At 47.2% G+C, this 24519-nt stretch overlaps 1 protein-coding gene across 1 annotated transcript in view; it reads left to right on the top strand.

Moving 5' to 3' along the window:
* The first annotated feature begins 1714 nt into the window (after window positions 1–1714).
* The window catches only part of LOC138503505 (tolloid-like protein 2), a 189435-nt gene continuing 166630 nt past the window's right edge, over window positions 1715–24519 (top strand). The window contains exons 1-2 of the mRNA XM_069623290.1: window positions 1715–1793; window positions 2199–2226. Coding sequence (XP_069479391.1) covers window positions 1725–1793; window positions 2199–2226 — 97 coding nt within the window. The 5' untranslated portion in view covers window positions 1715–1724. The remainder of the gene's footprint in view (window positions 1794–2198; window positions 2227–24519) is intronic.

Raw genomic sequence — 24519 nt, 5'->3', positions numbered from 1 at the left:
TGGAAGTGGGTGTTGTGGGGGTGTCCTCCGCTCCTTTAAAAATAATGCAGGGGTGTCCTCCGCAGGTTCCATGCCTTAATATCGCCGCAAACATATGGCGATAATTTTGTATGGCGATATTTTTGTGGGGATATTAACACATGGAAGTGAAGCTGACTATCAATTGGCCGTGCATTTCAGTTAAGGCTGGAGTCGGACATGGAATGGGCTATTATAACAAGGCAGGGCTCTCTCTCCGCCTTTCAAGTACAATGGGTTAGTCAGATGCCCAACTAACCAGCAGGTCATTTGAAATCAAATTTGGATAGTTTAAGGCATTCACCCTACAAAATAATTCCTTTTACGAACGACCTACGGTTTGTTTTGTCTACTGGGACGAAGAAGTATGACATTGGTGCGTGCTCATGTGCACAGGATGTAGCGTGACTGTTTATGGCCCTGGGCTTCTCTAGCGATGGCACAAAGAGGTGCAGCGAGAGGAAGTGCTGGCTTGTCAACATGGTACTCCAGGAAGACTGTGCAGGTGGTCGATGCGATTATTCTGCACCCGCTAGATAGCGCCCCCCCTCTCTTTTATCCGCCAGGGACCGGTGTGCTGCTTAGGCAGTATTTTTCTTTTCCCACATACCATTTTGATCAGCAGGTAGAGAATGTGTTGCAGTAGGTTGGAGCACATTGCATTGGATTGAGCAGGGGTTCAACGTTTTGGGTCATTGGAAGGGAGATGTCTTGATGGTTTATGTTAGGGTCCTTGGTTCGGCGCGGAACAGTGAGGTGTCAGGCCAGGGGCTTTTAGAGCAGTCCTCAATGGTCCCTGCAAGCGGAGAGTGGGTCTGGGGGTCTGGTCGGTGTAAGGGCTCCCATATTTCACTAAGGCCCATCCTGGAGCGTGGGGGGGCGATGGCCACAGACATTTCCCCACTCTCTGTTATGTAATGATAACGTAATTGATGATGTAATGATGATGCAATTGATGATGCAATTGATGACATACCTGTCTGATGATGCAATTTATGAATGGCCTTGTCGCATTTTGGTAATGTAAGATATATTATAAATGTGACCTATGCCTTCCAACAATGAACATTGTGTCACTCACTGGCCCTGCTGCCTAAATCGCCCAAGAGCCACTCAGTTGGTGCTGTCTACTGTTTAAATAGTGTTTAGTGTTATTGTAATATTCACATCTATACATATTGTTCTGATTTTGAACCTCCATGAGTGTTCTAATTTCAAGATTTGAAAATCCGACAATGCCTAAGCAAATGATGAAAACTTCACAGAAGTGTGTTCTTTACAGGTACGTGCAGACAAGGGTGCTCCCTTCTGCCATATGAACAAGGCCTCCTGCTGCCGCCTAGAAGGCACATTACTGTTCCTGCATAGACAAGGGTAGTGCGTTCGACCTCCTGACCATTGAGCCCTCTGCCGCCAACGGCATCCCCTGCTGCCTCGTAGACGTAATGCTTGCGTCATTTGCTCCCTTGAGCGGGACTTTCCAGCTGACGAGAGCCCTGACCCAAAATACTAATTGGTGTCGCTTTCGGCCGGAATCTCCACTCTGACATCTTTCAGCCGCCGGCACTTCTCGTTGTAGTCGTGACGTTCTGTCTCTTTGTTGGGGTGGACGGTCATTGGACAGACTGGGCCCACCCTCTTCCCTCCGAAAATATAAAGGGGCGAGCGAACTCGTTGCATTAACAAAACACACACATCTTCCAACCATGGAGCTGGGGACGGGACTCGTGGCCTTCGCCTGCTTGCTGGGCTGTGCCTTGGCCTTTCCGCTATCGGTGAGTGTCTGGGCTGCTTAACCGCTTCACCTTTCTTCTGACAATGTAACCCCCCCCGCGACCTTCTTGCCAGAACTTGCGCCGTCTCTCGGGTCTGGAGCGTGACGAAGATGAATGATATGATATGATGTTGCATTTATAAAGCGCTCTTGCACACCTGTTTCTAGGCGCAACAAGGAAGGAGGAAAAAATAACGATCTTTCTAACTAGGCCTTGTGTCATTCAGTTTGCGCAAGTGGGGGAAGAGAGAAGGGGAGAAGCGCCAGGGGGCAGGGGAAGGGGAACGTGCAGTTAAGCACGCAATGCAAGCGTGTGGGGGAGGGGGTGTTTTTCCGGTGTTGCCACCTTCAATGTCACTCTGTAAGGTATAGAAATAACACGAGCTGTTCTGTGTTTCTCTTACAGGTCACCGAGACGACCAGCAACACAACAGGTTTGTGCGACGTTGTTGTTATTATACACAGCTATCGTTAGGTTAGGGCCATACTGGATTTGCCTGCATCATGACTCCAAGTACGAATTTCTGCATGTATGTGCTCATGTGATTCTCTGGGATACGCAAGTGTGTGCAGCTGGCTTTACATTTTGCAAGTGGCACCTGTGGGTGCGGGCAGCTGAAGCCACCTTTAGCTAATGGGACTTGGGGAGTGCAATGCAAAGCTTCGCTGCTCCCATTTTATAATATGTCTCACTCACGCCCCATCACGCACACTCTCACACGCGCAACACCCCTGCCTGTCTCCATCTCTCTTCTTCTCGTTCCCCCACTCAGCATCTTTTTCTCTTCATTTGCCTAGCATTTCTTTCCTTGTTTATTTCTTTCCCCGCCCCTACCCCTCTTCAGTTATTCTCCCTTCCTAGTCCTATTTTTTCACTTTTCTTTCTTTGCTCTCTCATGTACTCTTTCTGCTACTGTCCCTCTCTCTCCCCTTCCTTCCTGTTCCTGTTTCTGTCTTATTTTTTATTTTCATATTTCTTTCTCCAACGCTTACACTCGGTGCATACACTGTACAATTATCACTATGAAGCACTAGTGGCGTACCTATATGTTGACATATGTTCATAGTAGGGTTAAGATAGTAAAAGTGTTGCATCAAGTTAACATACATCCTAAAAAGTTAACTCATGTTTAAGAGTTGCAAAAACTTACAATCCACTCAGCGAGAGACTGTATTCTTTAACTCAAGCAGACATCGCTCCAGCACAGCTCCGCTTTAAATAATAGCGAGTCAAAAAGAGCAATTTTAACACAAGAGATATCACTCATATCTCAGTTTTAAATGATAGTAAAGAACAGTCTCTTTAACAGATCAAATATCATTTACAGTCTCCTACTACAGGGGGAAAGGAGCAGGGCCGGCCTTAGGGCAGGGCGGGCCGGGCGACCACCCCGGCACCATTAGCCCCCCCCCCCACCACACCAGTTTAGGGGAGTCTTTCAAGCGCTCTCCAAAGCTGGCCTGGTGAGAGAAGGCAAAAGCATCAGCACCCTATTGAGATGATTACCTCCCCAATCCGACGAGGGAGCAAGGCCGTTTCCATTAGAATAGGGCGCTCATGCCTTAGCATGAGAGCCCTATTCCAGTGATGAACTCCCTGCTGAGGCTCAGGAGCATGGAGTTTTAATAAAATGAGACCCCTCTCCCCTGCATTGAACAGGGGAGCACGGTGTAGGCAGACACATTTTTCTTAAACCACCAAGGGTGCTGCCGCCGCTAAGGCCGACCCTGGAAAGGAGGCAACTGCTCCCTTTCTTCTTTAGCAATGGTTGCCGGTATCTCATAGTGCTCTTTAGAATTGTTTACAGTTTTCAGTTTCTGGCTATACATCCCAGTGGCAGCGGGTACATTTTTTGATTGGAGTGGTGTAAATTTTTCCCCCAAAAATACCAGAGCGACTAAGTGAAGCGATGAAGTGAAAACCATTCAAGAGGCGTCGCGTGGGATTTCTCCCCCACACCCGAGAATGTTTTTATATAATGGCTTCAAATTGTGCACTTTAGAGCACATTTTTTTTAATGAAAAACTGGCTAAAAAGCCAAACAGTTTGCAATTTGTTTTGTAGGGTAACTCATTAAAAAATCCAATAGATGCAAGTCACTGACAGTGGACAGGAACATTTCCCCAACACATTTTCATGATGTCTTTGCCCACAATATATGCCAGTATAAAAACATTTTCATCCTGGCTGTTCCCATACATTTCCATGCTGGCTGCACCAATATATGTCAGTATTCCCATATAAGAACATACTTCTATTTGCTTTGCACATAATGCCAGTAATGATAGTATAAGAAAACATGCCCATGCTTGTTCTGCCAGTATATGCTGTATCCCACATAAGAACATAATCCAGTTGGTTTTACTGTTACAAAATTACATGCCACAGTATAAAACCATGTGCAAACTGGCTGCATCAACACGCCAGTCTAGCCATTTAGTAACACTTATCATGCTTGCTTCATCAAAGTTTCCCAATACAAATGATCATGTCACAGTAAGAAATGGCTAGACTGCTTGCACCAAAATGCCAATCTAGCCAAGTAATAATACTCATGCTTTCTTTATCAAAGATGCCCAATACAAAATGCCAAGCTACAGTTAGAAATTGATAGACTGGCTGCATGAAAATGTCAGTTTAGCTACAAAATAACACTTATCATGCATGCTTTTTTATAGATGCCCAGTAGAAAATGACATGCCACCCTGTAGCCCCTCAGCACCTCGCACACACACAATCAATGTGAATCATGGTATATTCTACTCGATCATCTATGCCCAGTAGAAACATGCTGTGCCTGCCACCTGATGCCCCCAGTGCCTCAAAAGGGTAGCTGACTGGCCAGTGGGGAGGGATGTTGTGGAACAATGGCATTTGCATATTTGCATAACCCCCCGACCCTGCACCGGTCAAAATCAGCTGAAGCCCAGCACAAACACATTCACGCAACATAGACTTGCTCATGTACACACACACCCATCATCATCCAGTTACTCATTGTAATGGGTTATTTATAACGCGCTTACTACCCAGAGGTTGCTAAGCGCGGAACCGGGGATTGAGCCTGTGTTGCCCCTCATCGTCTTGCTTTCAAGACAATTACATTGCCACTGAGCTATCCACCCGAGACTGATTCCACACAACACAAGCATGCACGCATGCACACACATTTAAATTAATTTACCTTCTGCCCCAGTCCTGAAGCTTCCTTCCAGGGCTCTAGCTCCCATGTAGGACGAACAGGAAAGCAAAGCAAAGAGTGCTTCCTGGTTCCTGCACATGAGCAAGGGCCGGAGCGCTGATGATGAAGAGCCCCGCTCCGTTTGTATGTGCGGCGAGGTGCAGGAGCACCCCCTCACACGTGGAAACATGCAGTTCCACAGCAAGCATTAGGGTGACCCACCTTTGTTTGAAGCATAAACCATACTTGGAGCCCCGCCTACACTTTTAGAAGCCACACTCCCTTTGCAGGCCCCTTTTATAGATTTGAAATCTATAGTGCAATCGCAATGGGAGTGAAAGCAACATGCTTGTATTTTTTAACATACTAAATTAGTTTTTAAAAGTAATCTACATTATTGAAATAAAGATGAATTAAGTAAGGCAGAAAATTACATTTCACTAAATTATATAAATTATATTACATATATTTTGACGGTAAGACAGTTAGGCAGGTTCATTGTTATCTGCTCTCTGCTGCCATCTTTGTGTGATCTGCAGGTCAACTGGCACAGTTTCTGTAATCTGGCCCCAGATGGATGATATTGTATGTGCATGTTCTATGAAAAGTGCCTTAGTGAAAAAAGCGCAATAATACATAACCCATTTCCTAGCTAGCAACTTATAAACTGTGAATAATAATGGTGCAACTCTCAGTTGCTGTTGTTTAGCTTTATAGATCTGCAGAGAAGAGACTACATTCCAAGAAAGCCTAAAGCATTGAGAAGTGGTCCCATAAAGTGGCTGACACCTCTTACCACGCACTGGCTGTTCATTAAACTTCGGTTTGCATTCTGGGACTTGTAGATTAGCTTTTCGTAAATGTTTGTACCACAAATCAAATTCATATTGATATTGGACTAAAAGCAAACCCTGTCCACTTGTCGGCTTCTTTCCCTTCACTGCCTCCTTTACATGGTGGTTGTGAAGCAGAAATGTATTTTAATGAGCGTTGTTTGCTTTTTGCATTATTGAAAAAAGGCATCCACCACATTGTCTTGCATATCTGTAAATACATTGTGCAGTTCTGAAGAAGAAAAACACAGTGGTTTTGCTTTCCAACAAGCAGACATCTTTGTAAATTGCTTTACATATAAAGCGGGCCTTCTATTTCACAAATGAATCAAATAGCTTGGGAGACCTGGTGTCTGCATATGGGCTGTGAAACATAACAGCCCCAACGTTACTGCTTTGCATGAAGAGTTGGAGCTTTGCGCATGAAAGCGTCACTTAAGGTAAACTTCCCAAAATACCCAATTTTACATTAGTTAATGTCTACTGGGCGGCCTTTATCTAACAGAGCTGTAAATCATAGCTCGAAGGAACACTGCAGAAAGCCCTTTCAGCTCTGGCTGACACACCTTAAAACCCCCGTCGCTTGCACAGGCTTATGTGCCTTCAAACTCTGAATGCCATCTCAGGACACGGATAAAATCCAGGCGTATTGTCTGTTAACCGGATAACCGGACAAAGCTCTCAAAATATGGGGTGTCCGGAATGAACCCGAGAAGGTGGCAACCCTAACCAGCATCCCCAAAGGGCCATTCAAGGCTGTAGAAGAAAAATGCCCCCGTCTTTGCATGGCCTATTGGACATGTGTGATTGGGGACCAGAACTGTCGGAAACCGGGTTTCCCTTTGACAGTTGACTCGAGCCCAGGAGTGCTCCTTCAGCTGCAAAAAATAGCTGAGGGAGCACCCATTGTTTTCACTGGCTGGCTCCTCAGCTCCTCCATAATGGGCCAGGGTGCCTGTGGGTCAGCGCATACTCACCCATTATGGACAAGCAGCCACTGGCATATCCTCAATTAATGCATGTCCAAGGTCAGTTTGGCTGGAGATCAAGTACTGTTGACTATGAAGTCATTTACATGAACAGCAGTGCTGGTAATGCAGTGATTTTGAGTACATTAAGGGATCCAGAGACACGCCTTACTGTGGAAGGCTACAGGGGTAGATCAGTAGGTTGAGGACCTGTTGCTGAGATACATTATATATTTAAAAGTGGCTGTGAATCTTATGACTTTTTGCAATTCCGTATAAAAAAACAAGTGCTATGAAGTGTGGCCAGCCAAGGGATGGGTTGGGTTGGTTGCTTGCTTATATTTACTGCCCGGGTGGGTGTATACTGCCCCTGTAGTGAAAATCAAATGCTGGCACCCATAAGCACACAGTGTAGTTTCCTAATAACTGCTGCCAGCACAATAGAAGCATTTATTTGTGATTAAGCAGTTTGAAAAGCATAGAACATATTTTGCAATGTATCATGTGATAAAACAAACAGGAAGGAGAACAAACATCACAGGATATTTGTGTCATAGTCGAACAAAAAAACAAAGCACAGTTTAAAGAAAACTAGTGGATGTAAGTTTCAGATGCAAGTTTCAGTTTGGAAATGTCTTTTTTTGTTTTTATCTATGAAAGTATAAGCTGCACATGTGGAAAACTATGGTGTGCCCAGCAGGGCCCCCAGCCCAGTGATATTCCTGGCCTATTGATTCCAGAAAGTATGCAGGCGAAGCAAAGCACCTGCAAACGCGCGAATGACAGCTGTGCAAATGAGCACCTTTATGACTATTGAAAAGAGTTATCTGCCAGAGAGGAGGGGGGCACATGTCAACAATTAGGGGGGCCATGCAGCTGCCCCCTCGTGGTGTGCCTCTGTCAAGCACACACAGACTTAGTGCCCTGCACATGGGACAAAAAATAGTCCCTGGAACATAAAAAAAGTGGCCCTCAGTGCAGAAAAGTGACCATCAAACCTCATCCATGAATTGCACCAATTCAGGACTTTACAGAAAATGCTACATATGGAGGGATAACGGTGTTTGTTGCATGCAATGTTTTGTGAAAAACACTTGAGAAAACCAGTGATGGCAACACACATGTCTAGCCTTAGTACCATGCTACCCTTTCCAGGGCTGCAATAAAAGTGAGGGGCTGCTACCTGCAGCTTTGGACCATTCCTGCCAATCACTTATGTATTTTCCTCTATAGAAAGTACTCATTGTGCTTCCCCCATTGTGTGACATGTACTGAAATGTCACCTGCAAATGTGGATGGAACAGGGCTTTTAAAACAATGTAAGTCAAGAAATGGAGCCAGGTGACGAATCAGAATGGCATTATGGAATGTTGGGCTCTGGGCCATGTGAAAAGAGGTCACTGAGATTGCCATCTCTCAGTGTAACATAAAGAAGACAAGAAACTCCTAAAGCATGAGCTCGGCATTCAAATGAAAGCAAACGATTAAGATGAAATACTCACATTATCTTTTGGCCTTACAATATTAATAAATGGAGACCCTCAGATCACAATGTATTCATATTGTAAAGCCAACATAACATAATTCCTCCTTTCCACCCAGGACGTCAAAAGAAAATGGCCAAGTATTCTCTCTAATGGAGATCGTTACGCCTGGATTTGCATGTTAACCCGTACACGTGTTTAAAAGAGAAAGACAACAAGCGCACCATGAGTGCAGTGTGACTGCCAGAGCCAGGGGGGCTCCCACACAGCAGCCAATAGTCAGAGAGGGGGAGGCAGGGTCAGATAAAGAAAGGCAACGTTAAGAGGCGGGTGGCTAATTATAGGAACACGAAGTATGACAGAGCTGGGTAGTTTTAATGTAGGGCCTGATAAAGGGGCAAGTAAGTGCTGGTGGCCTTTCTGTGATGTTTGGGCTAGCTGCAGAGTGCAGACGTGTTCAGTACCAGGAAGAAAAACCGAGCCTCCTCACACTTCCTTTTTTATGTACCCACAGCCAGAATGTAAAACAACGCCATGCAGTCATTACGCTCAGATCTTTCCCAAATAATACTGAGGGCCCGATGACACATCTCATTGAAAAATGCTTTGTAAATCCTGCGCCTGACCCCGTGTTTTCTTCATGCTGCAATGCCATCACATTCATGCAGCATTTTCAAACCACATGAACAAATGTCATTGCAGTGAAACACATGAAAAGTGTCCTGTATTCAAAGTGCAATTTGAGTCTTTCAGACACTCATCAAAATGAGGCACAACGTTTTAATATTCAACACACACACAGTGACAGAGAAGCAACTTTCAGAATGCTATTACCCAGGCCGAGCATGCACTCAGAGTGAGCCGATCGCGCTGCTCTATGTTGAGATTGTAAAATGGCGAAAGGGCCGACACTCAGAGCTTGGGTGACTGGGCCTCGGCTTACAAAAACAAAACCTGAAGCTTATGTTATGTGGCAGCTCTCCACAAGCTAGCCCAGTCGGTTGAGTGCCTGCTGTTTAGATATATGTGCAGCCTGACATTTTCAGGCACACATCCCAACGCAACTTCTTGTCTTTTCTCTATTGACAATAAAATGAGCGTGCCGAGTAAAGTCAATGATGACACCTGTTACCTAGTATGTATCAAAGGTGCATTACTGTGTTCAAAATGAGCTATTTAAAACACGTGTTATTGTAATGCACACTCGGTGAGGCTGTCAACAGTGGCATGGTGAGGTGCAGTGCTGCTTGCTGTCCTGCAGTGCACAATCTTCGTTCATGCACATTACAGCAGGGTCGAGTAGTGTACATTTGCCCGCGGGGGGGGGGGGGGGAGCGCTGGCCACGAACGAGTCTGAAATCGTTACGTATCTTTTCCAGAGGAAGGAGAAGGGCGGGACTTTGGAGAAACACGTACACAACGCAGGGGTAAGAAACGGAAGGGTAAACACGTCACCAGTAATCAGTAACCAGCTGTAATCATAAATGATAGATAGTCTGTAAGGTCCCTGGTGAGTTTCTTTTTCTGGTAGTTAACAAGGAGCGGCAAGGGACTCGGGAACAGGAATTAGTTTAGCACAACGAAACGCCATGCGTAAAACTCAGGGTGTTACTCAGCACTGCAAACACATATAGTACACAACCTGATTACCATCAGGGAGCAGCCAGGCCGTAGGTATAGCAGAGCCTCGGCCACTTGTAAAATTAAGTCGGGTGGAACATGACATGATATGGCATTTATAACGCGCCTATATACAAGTGTTTCAAGGCGCGAAACACTGCATGTATCCCTGGCCTGACAATTTCCTGTTCCTGAAACAAGGCACTAACTGCGTTGCAGTCAAGGCTCCAAATTCCTTAGAAAGGGGAAGAGGAACACAGGCAGCAGAGCGACTACAAACAATGGGCTGCCACTGGCTACATCATTCGTTTGTTCCTTGTACTTGCTTTCTCTGTTCAACTTCCTATGTTCTCCTTCATTGATTCCCATGTCTCGTTCTTATATAGTCACGCTGTTTTCTGCTCTACTCCTTAATTTCCTTCTTCACGGCTCCCCTTGCCTCAGTTTCTGGGCGCCTTCAATTCCCATTTTCCTGCATATCATCTTGTCCGCCTTTTCCCGCCATGGTGTCCCATACCTCTCCCTCTTTGATTGCTCCTGCCTGTCAGCCTTCTATGGATGAATCCGTCCTACTTCATCCTTTCATTCCCCAATGTTCTCCATCCTCTTGTGTAACCACGCTTACACCCAGTGCCTTAAGTGGCACTACAAATCGAGCCGGGGCCCATCGAGGGGGCGTGGCCTAACAACGGGGGTCTTGATGGGCCGTTAGGCCACGCCCCCTTGACGAGCGCCGGCTCAATGGGCTACTGGCACCCCTGCCAGGCAGCCTTTTGTAGAGATTAGCACCCTCTCCCCTTTGGGGGAGAGAGTGCTGATCTCTGCATTTCTATTCTATAGGCTTGCCTGGCAGGGGACAGCGCCTCTCCTATTCAGCCTTAATGGTGGCGCTGCCCCTCGCCAGCTGGGGAGGGGCAGCGTCACCATTAAGGCTGAAAGGGTGAGGCCACTGGAAGCAGAGGCCTTTTTCCTAAAGACTGAAACTCCCGAGAATCCACGGGAGCTTCAGTATTTAGAAAGCAAGGCCTCTGCTTCCAGCGGCCTCACGTTTTCTCCATAATGGTGGCGCCGGCCCACGTGCATCCCTTGATTAAAGGGATGCCTCGCAGGTGCGGCGCCACCATTATGGCTGAAAGGCATTTTTTTCTGAAGCCCGAAGCTCTCGCATAATAGCAAGAGCTTCAGGCTGTAGAAAAAAATGCTTTTTCCTGTAGTGGCCGGGGCTGACAGGGGAGATTAGTGGGCCCCGGCAGGGCCCCGCCTCAAAACGAAATTTCGGAGACTGCCGGGGCCCAGCCCCGGTAGGCCCCGGCCCACTTAAAGCCCTGCTTACACCTCCTCTTTGTTCTGTTGCATTGTGTTGTTCATTTTTTCAACCCTTCTTTACCTTCTATAACCCTTCCGATGGGTCACTCTGTCTCTCGCTCTTCTCTCTTTTACCCCTTTCTCTGTCACCTCCTCTGCCCCTCAACCGTTTGCTGTAAGAATATAATCATGCATGGCCTTTAAACTGGAGCATGTGCGAGGTAGGGCATGCAATAGAAGCAGTTGGACATCCTGGTGAATTGATACCCATATTTAATAAAGTTACAGGTGTCAAATGGTTCTTGAATCAAGGACCCTGTCTGAATATATTTGCTCAGTGGGCCTGCACTAATCATACGGAAAAATCATGCAGCTGTGTGTGAACAAAACATAAACCTATGCCTTTCAGCGCAGTGACACTAGGGACCAAAGCCTTGATAGAGTAACAATTTGCTTCAACATAAGGCCCATAGCGGTGTCAGCCCCCATTGGCCCACCCACCCCTCTGTCGTGGGAGAGGTAACATACCCTGAGAGCATAACTTGCTAATAAATAATAGCCAGACATTAGTTTATATTTTTGGAAAAAACGGTCACAATTTTTTTGGAGCATACAACACAGGGGGCAGTCCCAGCACTAAAGCATCATGGTTCACAACCATACTTTTCAAAAATAGCCCAAAAAACAGGGCAAAACATCTGAATGTTCTCGGTGTCCCCTTGCCGTCTCCATGCAGGTCGCAAGGCACCGGACATATGCTCCAGATTTGTACTGCACAGAGTACTTCCACCTCGGGTCACTGAAACTTGAAGGTGATGAATCTCCAGTGTCCATAAGGGACTCAGTGCCCGTCAGGGGCATTGCTAGGGGGGGGCTAAGGGGGCTATAGCCCCTGATCTTTTGGTTGTAGCCCCGGATAGAATCTCAGGAGCTACAGCCAAAAGACTAGCTAGCCCCCAGTCCCAACAGTACTGACATCAGCTTAGCCCCGGGTCTTTTCCAGACCTAGCAACTCCCCTGGTGCCCGTCATCCGAGTTTGGCTCAAGTGCGGCCATCGGGAAACCAGCCCACGGTTCAAGCCGCAGCATTACTCCTCTCCGGCTAGGACTGCCCCAAACTCTGCCATGCTTTGGGGGAGGGCCCCCCGGTACCCCCAATGCCCCATGCGCTAACAATTTACCATCGCTCTTATCTGCACCCGGCCTTCAAGAGTGCCCCTAGGATGGCTGTGAGGAACAGGTTGTTCCCTTTCTCTGACAGAGGCACGCAGTCAGTCGCATAGTGGGAAGGGAGCACATTTAGTAAAGTGTGCCTTAAAAAACCAAAACCATCTGCTTACGTAAATCTTTCTATTCCTTTGTTGAGCCTGCGTCTGGACTTCTCCATGGCCGCGTGCGAGTACCCCCCCTCGCCATTGCAGCCTGGGCACCATTTCGGACCAAATAACTTCTGTGCCAGGTAATTCCTGAGCCAGTGTGCGCTGACCCACCTGGATCTGTGCCCATAATCTTACATAGGTGTAATTTTATTGTTAGGACCACCCTGTCTGTATTATAACAGATCTGTATATCACCCATAGCTTTAGCCCTGCCAGAAAGATCTCATTTCCCTGCTGCCACCAGTTCGCTGATCCTAAAGGCCTCAAAAAATGTCAATGAAAATGTTGCCCTGAAAAGTGCCACCTCAAAACCTTCAAAGCATATCCCAGGCAATGCATGCAGCAATTTCCCTAATTATTCAAAGTCAATGGGTTTCCGGGTGTCCCGCCTGTGCCCCTCTGCATGCCCTCACCCCTTCAAAGCCATGCAAACCCCAAACCCTTTGGTTGGATCCCCCAATCCCTTGAATTTGCAATGGAATGCAATGGCGGCCAGGTGACCACTCGCCCAGCTTCTGTTCTTACCGTTACAATGGCCCAGACAACAAATGCCTGTACATGTTCCTCCATAGAACCTCCCCCTATGTGCTGGTTCTCAATAATGTGGACAAACTTACTGTAGCCCTGCCAGTACCGGGATCTGACACCGGGTTTGAGCGATCACACCCCCAATTTCCAGAGCGCCTGGTCCACGTCACCAGCTGCCAACAATCGCTGCTGAAGGCCATCCCCTCCTGCCTTGCTTCCCGATGTGCCGCCTGGAACTTGCGCCATTGAAAATGAGAAAGAGCATCAGCTTGTACATGTCGTGCCCTGAACTCAATATTCCCTCTTAAGCACACCCCCACCAACCTTCTGAGCAGGCGCAAAACTGCAGAATGCTGACTGCAAGTTGATGGCCTGAACCACAGCCTTATTGTCGCACCAGAAACGCACCCTCCTGTTGCCCAATTCCCCGGGCCATAGTGTGAGTGCCAGTACAATGTGAAATAGCTCCAGAGCCATGATATTCTTGGTCCTCCCCTTCTTGTGCCACTGCCCTGGCCATTTCTGGTTGCACCACTCCCAGCCAAGTATGACCCAAAACATTCACTCCCTGAGGCGCCAGAGTATAACTGCAGTTCTTCATTGGTCTGCCAAGGGCCCTCCATAATAGTACCTCATTGAAATCTTTGAGAAATGCTTGCCACATGTGCAAATCTTCCTTCAAACCCACCCCTAAGGCAGATATGATGGTGGGCCAGTGTCACCCCCGCTGTCGCCCTGACTAACGTGCAGAGGAATCCCCTCCCTGCCCGGATGACTTTTGCTGCAAAATTCAACTTCCCCAGTAGTTGCTGGACACTTTCCAGTGTGGTCCTGTCTTTTTCCACTGTAGCCTCTATTTACTCTATCAGTTCAGCTACCTTCTCTTGGGGCAGCCTGCAAGACCCTTTTATGGTGTCTATTTCAATCCCTAGGAAAGTCAACACCTAAGTGAGTCCCTGTGTCTTCTCTGGCGCCAGTGGGGCACCCACCCTATCCATCAATGTTTCAAATGAGGACAGTGCCTGCATACAATCCTCTGATCCCTCTTGCCCCATAATCATGAAGTCATCCAGGTAATGGATCAAATCTCCCTTTTGTTCCACCCTGCGGGCCGCCCACTCGAGAAATGTGTTGAAAGCCTCAAAATATGCACAAGAAACTGAGAAACCCATTAGCATGCATTTGCCCATGTAAAAAAGGCCCTCCCAATGTAAACCTAACAGGTGAAAACCTTCTGGGTGGACTGGCAGGAGTCTAAATGCAGACTCAATGTCCACCCTGGCCAAGAGGGCCCGTCGCCCCGTGGCGGCAACCATCAGCATGGCCTGATCAAACGAGGCGTAGTGCACCGTGCACCGGTCCTGGTCCAGCAAGTCATTCACTGAATCCCATTTAGGGAAGGAAAGGTGGTGGATTAACCTAAACTTGCCCTTCTCTTTCTTGGGCACAATACCAAGTGGGGAGACAATGCAGTTTGGAAGCATGGGGGTGGAAAAGGGTCCCGCCACCCTACCAAGCTCCACTTCCTTAGCAATCTTCTGGGTTACCAGCAGGGGTTGGTGGAGTGAAGAAGGGAGATTCCTTGCCATCCGCCCGGTCAAGGGACCTTCGTAAGGGATCCTGAATACATACCTCAGAAAACCCTCCCCACAGCAATTCCATATCCCCCAAGCTCGGGTACTCCTGCAGGAATTCAAGGAGCAGCTTTCTGTCCACCGGGGATGGAGCCATAGTCGAGATGCAAGTGCCGGAAGGGCCCTTTCGGCTGCAATATTGTTCCTTGATATCAAGTCTTTAGAGTTTAAGCAGACTGAAATTGTTGACATGCTATACGATTCCCCATGAATTCTGCCACCATCTCATGCAAATTTGGTATGTACCATCCTTCACTTATATCAGCCGTTATACTTCTTTAGATGGATGGGCTGGGAATTGCAACTGTTCTAGTGCTACATTTAACAGTGTTTTGGGCATTAGAGGTTTTACTGTGTTATTCTTTCTCCAGATCGGGTCAGTTGGTGAAAGTGAGCACCCATGCTGTACCCATACGTCTTTCTCTTCTTTTGGGGCCTCTCCTTGAAGCTCTATTATTTGGATGATTGGTATTGTGTTAAAACTCTCCCTTTTTTCTTCCTCCTGAACCATCCTTCTTTCTGCTGCCATACATTGGGCATTTTCTTTTGCCCCTGGGTACCACCTTTTGCTTCCTTCTGGTAAATAGGCTGCTACTTTTGCTGCTTTGTCTGCCATTTCGTTTCCTATTGAAATTCGGTCTTGTTTTCCTGTATGGGCGGCACCTTTTATTATGGCCACCTCCACTGGCACTTTCAGTGCCTCAATCAATTGTGCAAGCATCTCTGCATGTTGTACTGGTGACCCGTCATTTCTCCTGAAACCTCTTCTTTCCCACTGTGCCAATCCCAAATGTATTGTTGATGTTACATAGGCCGAATCAGAGAAAATGTTAGCTGCATGTCCTTCCATCATATTCAGCGCACTAATCATAGCTACCAATTGTGCTTCCTCTGCCGAGTAATGTGATGGTAATCACTGTTGAGATGCTATTACATACTCCCCATTATTGTTACCTACTACCGCTGCTCCAGTGTATCTCCTTCCAGTATCAGGGTCTATGCTTGATGACCCGTCAATGTAAACCATGTCTGCCCTTCTATTTCATCTTCTTTTACCTGTATGTTCCATTCCATTCTTTGCATATGTGCTGCACAATCATGAATATAATCCCCTTCCTCTGCAGGTTCTGCTATGTAGGTAGCTGGCTTCACTACACAACACCTCACCACCTCAATGGCAGGGTTTGTCAGTATGACCTCAAACCCTGATGCCCTCTGTGTTGTGAGTGTGCTTTTTGATTTTTCCAGAATGGCAAAAAGCGAGTGCTCCATGTTAAGTACTGTGGGACACCGCATGGTGATTGTCGCTGCCTTCTCTTTTGCAAACGCAGCAGCCACAATTGCTTGTTTGCAGGGAAATTGTCCTTGCATCACTGGGTCTAGAATACCACTGTAATATGCCAATGGCTTGTCTCCCTGTGGCTTCTTTTGTGTGAGGACAGTCGTCATCACTGAGCCATCTGAGTGTGAGAACAGGTAGAATTTTTCTCTGTAGTTAGGTGTGGCCAGAACTGATGCGTGGGCCAGCGCTTCTTTTAGCACTGTGAAACTCTCATTCATTTCTGATGTCCATTTGAATTCCCTCTTCTCCTTTTGTGCGTCCTTAAGGGCCTGCAATAAAGGTTTGGTGAATGTAGAATAATGGAACACCCATGCCCTGCAGTAGTTGCATAGCCCCAGGAACTTCTGCATTTCTTTCACTGTGCGTGGGCATGCTGTGAAGTGAACTCCCTGTACCCTTTCTGGTGTTATCCTGCACACGTCATTGGATATTATCTGTCCCAGGTACACAACCTCTTCCTGGCAATATTGCAATTTTGCTTTGTCCACCTTGTCTGCTAGCATTGTTAGAAGGTGCACTGAATCTGCAGTACACTCTTCCTCTGTCTCACTGCATATCAGCAAATCGTCAACATACTGAATCACTGTGCTTGGCATTTGTAAATTACTCAGGTCCATTTGGATCACCCTGTTGTAGATGCTAGTTGACTCACAGTACCCTTGGGGCAACCTAGTGTGCTCGAATCCGGTTCCACGATATGTAAACGCTGTCAGGTATCTTGAATCTGGGTGCAATGGTAGAGAAAAGAAGGCCTTCTTCAAGTCAGTGACTGTGAAGAACTTCGCCTTTGTCGGGATGTTGCACAGTATTGTAGCAGGGTTCGGTACCAAGGGAAATTCGGCCTCAACCACATTGTTTAGAGGGCATAAATCCTGTATGAATCTCCATGACCAACCCTTTGATTTCTTTATTGGGTATATCACAGTGTTGCATGGCAATGTGGATGTCTATATGATGCCCTGCTGCTATAATGCATTTAGAGTCAAGTATATCCCCTCATCTGCTTCCCTGGACAAAGGGTATTGTTTTGCACGCGTCAATAGTGCCCCTTCTTTTAATTTTATCTTCACCGCCCCCGCTCCTTTAGTACCTCTACATCATGGGGTCCCTTGGTCCATAACTTCTCTGGCACTTTTATTTAGATCTTTCTTTGTGTGTTTGTTCCATTTTTGTCACTAACTTTGTTAAGACGGGTACCATATTTTCTTTACTTGAACTGGACAGGGTATCTGTAGATGGAATATCATCTATCCCTTCTCCTCTTCATTGGAGAACACCTGTTCATCTGATACTCCTGTCATTTTAGTGTTGGGTCGATGCATAGCACTGTGTTCCATTCCATGCTGTGGTCATCTGTCCCACATAGGATCACCATATCCTTGCATACCACCACATCCTCTAGCTGTAGCACAAGCGTGGTTCCCTTCATATCATCCTTCTGGCACTGTGGTCTGAACAGAAATTCGGATGCCAGTTGTAACACCATTCCCTGTATTCCCGGGACCCATCCCAACAGGATCTCGACCCCTTTATAGGAACATACTCGGGTATAGGGGCTAGGCTCACAGGGTGCTCTGAGCGCGACCACTCATTTGTAGTAAATACCTGGTGTGCACACCATCCCTTTCTCTGTGAATGAGATTGTTGCGTTAAGCTTGCTGAGCAAATCTCTCCCTTGTATATTGATAGGAGTGTCTTTGGAATACATTAGTGGTGCTACGATGGGCTGTGTTCCTTTGGTTAGTGGTAAATCTTTTGTTACTGGAACCGTTTTGACTGCCCCAAAGAAGCAGGGCACATCCATCACCTTGTTTGATAACAGGAATCCCCCATCCCTAATGTAGGATTTGGTGGCTCCTGTGTCTATAAGAAAGGAGAATTATTTTGGTCCTATTTTCAATGCTACCTTGGGTTCCTCTTAGGGGCCATCAATTACTGCTAGGACTGCACACACTCAGGCTTTCTGTGGGCCCCCCTATTGCTGCTTTTTACCCTGTGGGAAAGGGAAAGGATTTTATCCCACAATGCTACTCTGGGTTTAGTGGGGTACAGCATTCTGCCCTAACACCACTGCACTTCTTGTCGCTACTGCTGGGAGTTGTGTCATGGTTGAAGTTGCTATTCAACCATACGTTGTCTGCCCTTGTGTCTGTGTCCCTCCTTGCTGTGCAGACATCTGTCCCTGCTGTGACTGGACTGGCAGGAACTGCCTCTGCTGCCACTGAAGCAGTAATGTGTGAACCCCTATTGCTGTGCCGCTTATATCGCTTGTTCCTGTGCTTGCTGTACAAAAGGGCAGGTGCACGCAAGATGCCCCATGTTCTGGCACATATAACAAAGACCGAAGATACTGTAACCTGACCCTCTGTATCCTCTTCTTCCTCGTTGCAGGTACCCTCTTCCCATAGTAAAAAATCCCTGTGCATATAATTCCCCTGTTGCAGGCTTCCCCATTGTAGCATACATTGCGGCCACAAGTAACTCCCATGCTGCGGCATGTTCTGCACAGGTAACCCACCCTGTTGGGCAGGGGCCACTGCAGCGTTGTCAGGCACGAGCATTGCCCCTTGTGTACTTTGCCAGTTTCTTTTGTACCAGTTTGTTTTCTGCTTTGGCAATGTTTTCTGCTGCCTGTCTCTCTCTCTCTCTCCTGATTCCATGTGCAGTAATTTACTATTGTTGGCTTTATTTACAGCCATCCCTTCTATTCCCACAATCTTATCTAGTGATGACTGAACCTTTGCTTGCAACCCCTTGACCAATATGTGGTAAAATGAAGGTATGCACTCGTCCCAGGACCTTTGTGTCTCCTGTGTCAAGAGATCCTGCACCTGCTTTATGTAATTTACGGGGTCATCATCACACTTCATTTTATGTGCAATCACTATCCATAGATCATAGCGATCGAGATACATGCTCCTCAGTACTTCCCACACGTGAGCTTGGCAGTTGTTAAATGGAGCCCCATTGTTGGCATGTGTTCTTAATTGTACCCCCTTACACCTTGCCTGCTCCCATATTTTGTCTCCCTGCTCCCCTATGATGGTCACATTTAAGCTCTTCTTATCCCTTATGGACAGTGTCACCACTGCTGTCTTTTATTTGAGCGCCTATATCCATATACTGGACCCTGCCACAAGGGAGGGCAGGCTACATATTAGATTTTCTCGGTCCATAGTCTGCCATGGACATAATGTGCATCCCCTTTTTGCTTTTGTTATAGTGGCATGTGACTACTTCTTGTTCCTGTTCCCCCATTACCTTGGTGGCCTGGGCCTTACCCACATTTCTCTTCCCTGTTCTACTGCAGAAGGAAGGTTGACCAGTCCCATCCACTCTCCCTACTATCAAGTCATCATTTTTGCTTTCGTCCCCTTCTTCTGTCTTTGTCTGGTGTCTATTTACTGCCATCTCTGTTACTCCATTCTCCCCCTACTCCTCCCTCATCTGAAGCTGCACTATCCTCGCCGCCTTATTCAGTTTCTTCCTCCTTCTCTTCTTCCTCCCCGTCAACCAATTTGAATTTGATCCTCCCTGACAGCCATTTCCCCTTGTCCCCTTTTGTTTTTCTCTGCACCTCCTCCTGTATTACCCTCTCCGCTTCATTAAATATGGCATCCATCTGTAATCGTGTGTTCTTTCCAATGTCTGCTACGTACTTTTTTTGTCACGCTCTATGTACTTCCTCTTCTCATGCGTCCCTGTTCCACTTTTATCTCTGTTGTTTCTTTATCTCCTTCTGACTGTGGGCTTGTATATCCCGCCACAAGTTGTAATGTCAGATAGACACCGTAGGGTGGGGGCGAAGCACTGCGCCCATCCCCTTCTTTTGTCCCTTCTCACCCTTTTTACATTTGTTCCTCTTTTGTTTTCATCGTCTAATTTCTATAGCCCCAATATATTCTGTCTGCTTTTTAGCTTGGAGCCCTTGTATTTTGTTAACAAGTATGAGAACATGTTTTTTTTATTCTACTGTGAAACGTTCCTTCCCCGGGCCACTCATGGAAGCACTGACCTGCAGTCTCCTGGCCTCACAGAAAATTATATTTCAATATTTTATCACAATACTGGGGCAAGTTTCTGCACATATGATCGAGGGGAAAGTCTAAATAGGCCATTATCCCCTGTCCTCCAACTCTCTTTCCCCTATGTCCCAATTACTCTAGGCCAGGGGTCTGCAACCTTTGGCTCCCAGATGTGTTTGGACTACCATTCCCATCCGGCCTGTACAGCATAGTCAATGTCAGGAGATCATGGGAGTTGTAGTCCGAAACATCTGGAGAGCCACAGGTTGCAGACCCCTGCTCTAGGCCCTCTTCCCCCTTTTTCTTTACCCACCTTTTTCTACAATATTCACCCCCAAACCCATATCACTCCTTTCCTCTCTCACTCCGGCCTTCTCCTCGGGCCCACCCACTCACGCTCACCTGACACACTGACCTTCTCCTCAGACCCGACCACTCACTCCAAGTTAATAAGCAACAGAATAATAATGATAGTGCTCATGGCATCTATATTATACAAGAGGTACCCCTCGATGCTGAGCCATACACCAAGAATCAACACCACATGAACAAAACTTGCTACCACACGCACGTCCCTCGATATGCCTCCAAGACAACAATATGAAAGAAACAACGCCTGTCTACCCCTAATTACGCAACTATACAATCGAAAATCACCAAAGCTACACGCATCTACCATCTAAGGGAGTCCGCCACTTACTACACACCTCTCCTGTTCTAATACAGGCATGTCCACTCAGGGTGGTTTGTGCGAAACACTACTACTATTAGGGCCGATCGTCATCCCACCTTGAGGATGCATCCTAAGCACCAAAACATTCTATCCCTCCCTTGCTGCGGGCATGCAACCGCAATGCAGTGCTTTCTTGCATGGTTACACTCACGTCCTTGAGATCCTTGGATCCCCTCGGCACCGAGCCTCCCGTGTGTGCTCGCTCTCCTTGTGAGCGCAGGCGGTGCACGGGACCCAACAGACCTTTGTGAACTTGTGGTGTCTGCAGGACCTCCTCAGTGATGTGTGGGAATCAGGTCTGAGGTGGCTGGACCTGTGCCCCCAAGGGAGGGCAACCGCAATATCCTCGACGAACTGATACAACTGAGGATCTCGCTGGCGCCTCCAAAAAATCTACCATGGGTCCTCCGAAACTCCTAATAAATTATTACCACAGCAAGTCCAAAAAGGAGATCACACCAGCCAAGAAGTAACGCTGTTTATTACATCTGGGCCAACGTGGACCAGAACTGATTGATGAGAGCTGACAACTGTCAACACATTGAATATTGTTTGTATACACGTAATACAATGTTTATAATGTTAGAAACTGTTGCACTTCGAGCTTCTTGTTTTGCAGTTCAGATGAACACTATTGAGTTATGTAATTTCCTTACAACTAAACATATGTTAGTGAAATATTATTGGAGCAAACAGTTCTGCCCTTGCTTGGTTTATTTCCTCCCCATGCGATGCCACATTGGTTTCCCACTCTTCTCGCAAACGGTTTGCAATTAGTAAGAAAAATTTGTGCTGACCTTAGGTTCTTTATTAACCTGAAATTGGTCAGCACCACAGCGGATGGAACACAAGACACCCTGAACTAGTGGGAAGGGAGACATTCACACCGCATCTTAAAGATAGCGACCTTCATAAACATTGTAAAGTACTATGTGAGGACTAGTTACTTCCCAGGGACGTTGGAACTTACCGTCTGATTGGTTGTTCAAGGCAAGCAGCTCCAGACCACCTGGCTGTTCCCATGCCCACTAACTAATAGGAAATGAAGACGGTGGTGGTCTTGTGTGTATGAATCGAGTCAACTTCCCCAGCTCCTGTTAGCAACCGTTAGACTGGTTTGCCAGCCTTGATCACATCCCCCAGTGCTATTTCAGCTACTCTGGTCCTGACCTGGAGTCCTCCGTAGTGTGTGTTTACCTGTGGTTTCACTTACCTCATGCTGGTACCTACAAGTGCACTCATCTCATTGTTATAAACAAGGGATCCCTCTCTAGGTTGAATGGAGAGAGAGAGAGAGAGAGAGAGAGAGAGAGAGAGAGAGAGAGAGAGAGAGAGAGAGAGAGAGAGAGAGAACTTCAGCCCCCAGAGTCCCTAATTTTCTCCCCCCTAGGAGGCTTCTCTTATTGCCCCATTTATTCATTTATTCTCTCAGTTGGTAGGTGAACCCCCTGTCTGGCGCTGAATCAGCATCTTCATTACATTAATTTCACTTCAGTTCTTAATGATCTTATCTTACTTGTTGAAATTATGTTGTGTGTGAATTGTCATTCACTTCTTTTTTCGCTCTCTACACTGACTCTGACTGACTCAGTGAGTCAAATAGTCAGCAACAGAGCAGAGCACGTCGGCCCGCATGCACACACTGGACCTCATTACATGTCCAGCAGTAACCGTGCTGGTAAAACCGGCAGGTAGCCGCTGGACCTGTAATGAATAACCAGCGCCTGACTTCCTGGTGCCATCAGGCTATTCCAAGGCCGGTGGCCGGGAAGTCAGGTGCCGGCAATTTTGTTAGTCCCATTCCCATGGAATCCTTTGGAACTCCATGGGAATGGGGACACAGGAGCACCAGCACGTTAACAATGGTGCTTGTGCTCCCGTGAGAAGTTTGCGAGCGGGTGCCGTCCTGCCCGACAGGTCTGACCCTGGCGGGCGGGACGGCTCCCGCCCGCAGAGTTGTATTGTGCCGATACAGAAACAACAGTACTGGTAGGCCTACCAGCACCGTTGTTCCTGAACCGGCACAGTTGTAATGAGGCCCAGTGTGCCTCCACTCTCCTCAAGAAGGCCTCGTCTTGGGCTTGCCCATGCGCTCCTCACACACTTGTCTCGTCGTTAGACTCATGCTCTGCTACCATGCTCATCTCAAGTTCTGCTCCAAATAGATCTGCATTCCTGTGTCGCTTGCTTCTGGCCACACCCAGAGCAGCAGAAAGTACAAGACAGCCACCCAGAGGCCCAGGCAGCCCCCCAGGAAATGTTGTGCGATGTCACTCACATCACATGTCTATTAACATGAATATTCGAGCGGGATGCCTGTGACACCACACCGGCGGGTGACAGCCAGATCTGGAACATGGAAACAAACTCCCCAGGGCCTGGGTGCCTATTGCGATTGGTTGTTTTGTTTAATTCAAAAGTAACGGTCTGAACTTACAGTGAAGTAACAACGAAGTGAATAAAATGTCCAGTTCCAATTTCCCTTTGCGCACCCCGCCTCGGGACCTGAGTCTAAATGCTGGCTAGAGAGGTGCTCGACTCAAGCACTGAAAAAAAAGTTGTTGATTGAGTAACACATACACACACAACGCGGCATCTTCACGGACCTGAAGTGTGTATTTTACATTTGGGCTTACTGCACAAAAACACCCAGACGTGCTTGGATTGGAAAAGGTTGCTTTAATGTGACAGGCCAAAGCTCACAAATAACCGCTAACCTGACTCCCTGGATTTACAGACTAACACAACATTTCTAACAACCAATAATTCAACACTTTGAGTTCCCTCCAACAAATAAATAATTAATTATTTCCACTTCCTCCCTACCTATCCCTTGGTCCCTACCATCTCGTTACCATCTTCTCAAGGCGTCCCACTTTCTCCCCGGGGCCATGCCCCTCCATGTTCAGTACCTGTTCCCCTGGGGTAGCCCGTTTGTGCAAACAGCATCACCCCCATCATTTCCAGCGCTATTCCCCCATTGTGCTTCACTCCCCCCTCATCTAAAGGGGCCATGCCCCCGGAAACCAACAACCTCAATACCTTAGGACTCCCCTCTACACCAAACTCCTTCCTCCTATGACCTGCAGCCAGGCTGACCTGCCACATCAGCAACGAAAACTTTACATCACAACTTCCCCAATTAATGCCCCAGTCTGTCACACGAAAACTACCCACAAAACCACGTACGGCCCTTCAACTCTAAGCATAAAACCCATGAACCTCTTGGGGGGGGGGAGAACCAACCAAAAATTCCTAATTAAAAACCCTCACCTCCCCTGAAATTTGAACCCTCGCCGTCCTAGAAAAAGTGGGTGGGAGGGCGGGGACAAATGCTCATCCAACCGTCGCCTGCTCCCGAACCTTCCCTGCCCCCTTTAATACCTCTGAGGACACGCTATGCGCAGGCCAGCTCTTCACATTCCCCCGTGCTCCCCTTTGGGCTTACTGCACAAAAACACCCAGACTTGCTGGTAGTGGAATAGGTTGCTTCAATGTGACAGGCCAAAGCTCACAAATAACCGCTAACCTGGTTCCCTGGCCTTACAGACTAACACAAAATGTTTTAACAACCAATTTAATAATCCAACACTTTCAGTTCCCCCCAACACATAAATAATTAATTAATTCCAATTCCTCCCTACCTATCCCTTGGTCCCTACCGTCTCCTTACCATCTTCTCAAGGCGTCCCGC

Source organism: Ambystoma mexicanum, chromosome 11, assembly GCF_040938575.1.
Source record: "Ambystoma mexicanum isolate Mex_15411 chromosome 11, UKY_AmexF1_1, whole genome shotgun sequence".
NCBI lineage: Eukaryota > Metazoa > Chordata > Amphibia > Caudata > Ambystomatidae > Ambystoma > Ambystoma mexicanum.
This window is presented reverse-complemented; position numbering and strand designations above follow the sequence as displayed.